Source organism: Aplysia californica, unplaced genomic scaffold (assembly GCF_000002075.1).
Source record: "Aplysia californica isolate F4 #8 unplaced genomic scaffold, AplCal3.0 scaffold00227, whole genome shotgun sequence".
Taxonomy (NCBI): Eukaryota; Metazoa; Mollusca; class Gastropoda; order Aplysiida; family Aplysiidae; genus Aplysia; species Aplysia californica.
The window spans coordinates 702,628-705,604 of NW_004797497.1; the positions used below are offsets into that span (position 1 = coordinate 702,628).

The 2,977-nt window shown below is 41.1% G+C and overlaps 1 protein-coding gene across 1 annotated transcript in view; it reads left to right on the top strand.

The window, feature by feature from the left end:
* Positions 1–2,977, top strand: part of LOC101853856 (sodium-coupled monocarboxylate transporter 2) — a gene marked incomplete in the record, with an annotated part of 40,645 nt that overhangs the window by 28,469 nt on the left and 9,199 nt on the right. Inside the window, 1 exon segment of the mRNA XM_013083354.1 lies at positions 109–160. Coding sequence (XP_012938808.1) covers positions 109–160 — 52 coding nt within the window.

Genomic DNA, 2,977 nt, shown 5'->3' on the forward strand with positions numbered 1-2,977 from the left:
CTCTCTCTCTCTCTCTCTCTCTGTCCCTTTTATTTTTTTTTCGTCATGTCTCATACTGTGAACTAAAAGATAAAATATGATTTTATATTCCAATATGTCACCATACAGGTGGTCTACATGAGCTTTGTACTGTATGCCCCCTGCCTGGCCCTGAGCGCCGGTAAGCTAACCACGATTTTATTTTCTTTACAACCCTTAACCCTTCTCCACCACCCCACCCCCCACCTCTCACCCCTGTCCCCCTTTTTTGCGTCTTCCAACAGTTTGTTAATTTTCTCACTTTATCAAACAAAATGCCCGCTTTGAAAAGAAGTTCATATATTATGTGAGGCAGCGTGGTGGAATCAGACTGTCGTCAAAATAATCAAAGTGAAAAAACTTCCATTTTGGCACCGGTTTGTGAATTTTTATCAAATTTTTGTTTTTTGGCTCAACACCTTTCATGCCCATTAGAGAACTCATTTCTGTGTGGATTTTTCTGAAAAACAATGATTAAAGGTACAAAAATGATCCTTTTCAGTTACCATGGACTCTTAAGCTAAGGAAATAACTATTCTTTGGCGGCCATTTTCTTAATAATTTTACCTCTGAAAATAGATGACCCCCACCTCCTTCTTTCGCAAATATCTCGACTTGTTTTTAAGATAAATGGAAATCTTTTTCATTCAAATAAAGACAAATGAACAAGCTATAAGATGATACCAATAACTCTACATGCCCAAAAATTGACGAGAGCCTGATTCCACCACGCTGCCTCACATATGCGTTCTCAAACCTATACAACAACGCACATGATTTCAAACTGCGCTACGCTTCCCTTTCATTTGTTATGCAGTCTTGAAAGTGGCACGTATCAACTTTCACATTGCAAAAGATTTATATGCGCTGAAAGAATATTTGCAGAATACACAAAGAGAGTATTTTACAAGGTGTCATTATGAACATTTTCCTTTGTATGATCGTTTATGTTGAAACTGACAAGCCTAACCACAAACACCGTTTCTCATATCGACGCAACGTAAAGAAAGGCGCTTTGGAAGATGTGCACGCATTCTTTGTTTTTGTTTTTGTAAAGTGTTTTACGGCGCTCGCAACTGCATAAGGTCATATGAGCGCGCGGGACACATCTAAAATTTTCAGTTGGTAGGAAAGTTTGAATTTTGCCCGGGTGGCGGCCGAAGCCTACTCTTATCGATTTTAGACCACCAAGGGATCTTTAACGTGCGCAACTTGCACACGGGCCCTCCGAGATTTTTCGCCCTTGCCCGAGAAGGCTATGTGTAGATCTTTCCTACCAGAAGATCAGGGGTGTGGCAGAAAGACAGCAGTAGGGAGGAGCCAAGGAGTAGCAGTAGAAAGGCTGCAGAAAGAGTCAGGAGCCCAGAGGAGGGGGCAAAGGAGGTGAGGGGGTGCGGGCAGAAAGTGGAAATGAAAGCAGACAACAGAGCATTGCTAGAGAGCAGGAAAGGAGGTGAAAGGAGACAATTTTAGAGAAGAAAATTTTTCGGTCGCTACCCGAATTCGAACCCGGGACCTTTGAATGAGAGGCCAACACCTTAACCTCTAGGCCACGAGAGCCCCCTGCACGCATTTTGATGGGATGTTAATGTATGTGTGTGTATGTGTGTGCGAGTGTGTATGTAAGTGTGTGTGTTTGTGTGTGTGTGTGTGTGTGTGTATGCGTGTGTGCGTGTGCGTGTGTGTGTGTGTGTGTGTACAGGAGAGAAAGAGAGAGAGAGAGAGAGAGAGAGAGAGAGAGAGAGAGAGAGAGAGAGAGAGAGGGTGAGAGAGAGAGTGAAAGTGAGAGAAGAGTTAATGCGTGCTGAAAAGAAGAAGAAGAAGAAGAAGAAGAAGAAGAAGAAGAAGAAGAAGAAGAAGAAGAAGAAGAAGAAGAAGAAGAAGAAGAAGAAGAAGAAGAAGAAGAAGAAGAAGAAGAAGAAGGAGAAGGAGAAGGAGAAAGAGGAGGGGGAGGAGGAGGAGGAAGAGAAGGAGGAGGAGGATGAGGAGGAGGAGGAGGAGAAGAAGAAGAAGAAGAAGAAGAAGAAGAAGAAGAAGAAGAAGAAGAAGAAGAAGAAGAAGAAGAAAAAGAAGAAGAAGAAGAAGAAGAAGAGGAAGAAGAAGAAGAAGAAAAAGAAGAAGAAGAAGAAGAGGAAGAAGAAGAAGAAGAAAAAGAACACAAGGTGGTGCGGAAAGAGAAAAGAACACTGCTTATATGTGAATAGCTATACGGTAACACGCAAGGTCGAGTTTCGCATCTGAGTAAAACATATATTGAATCTGTTGTCATTAAAAATGTTAATGAATAATTCGTCTTTTTCTGCTCTCAGCCTATGAAATGAACAGCTCATAGTTAATTATAATATTAAGTAGGCGTATTAAAGGACAATACAGGTAACAAAGAAGTCGTGTCTGGAAGAAAAAAAAGCATTTTTTCCAGTAACAAAATTTACTCAATAGTTCTGGTTTTCTATTTTGGGTTCGTTCACCTTAACGCGAGCCAGATTATTAGTGTACAAGATGACTAACACACACACATAAACACACACACACACACACACACACACACACCACTCACTCATACACTTGCGTGCTGATACATGTACAACATACACAGGCGCGGGCGCAGGTATTATCATAATGGACGACACCAAATCTAAGTTGCGAATCTCCCTGATTTTTTTCATGCGCATCTAAATTCTAAAAGACCCAAAAATTCTCGATTTTAGTGCATATGTGACAAAAATAAAGAAGTGCTGTCTATATAATAATTAGTAATTAATTGCTCATTAAACTCAACACCGCACACTTTTTTACAGTAAGCACGGTACTATGCTTAAAACCTTAACAATACAGGGTGTCGTTGCAGAGGTTAAGCCAGGAATTTCAGGGTGGGAGGGGTGAAGAGAGGGATACAAACCCAAAAACGGGAGTCAACAGAGTGATATATTTGAAGCGCTAATTGGCATGTCACTGGGTA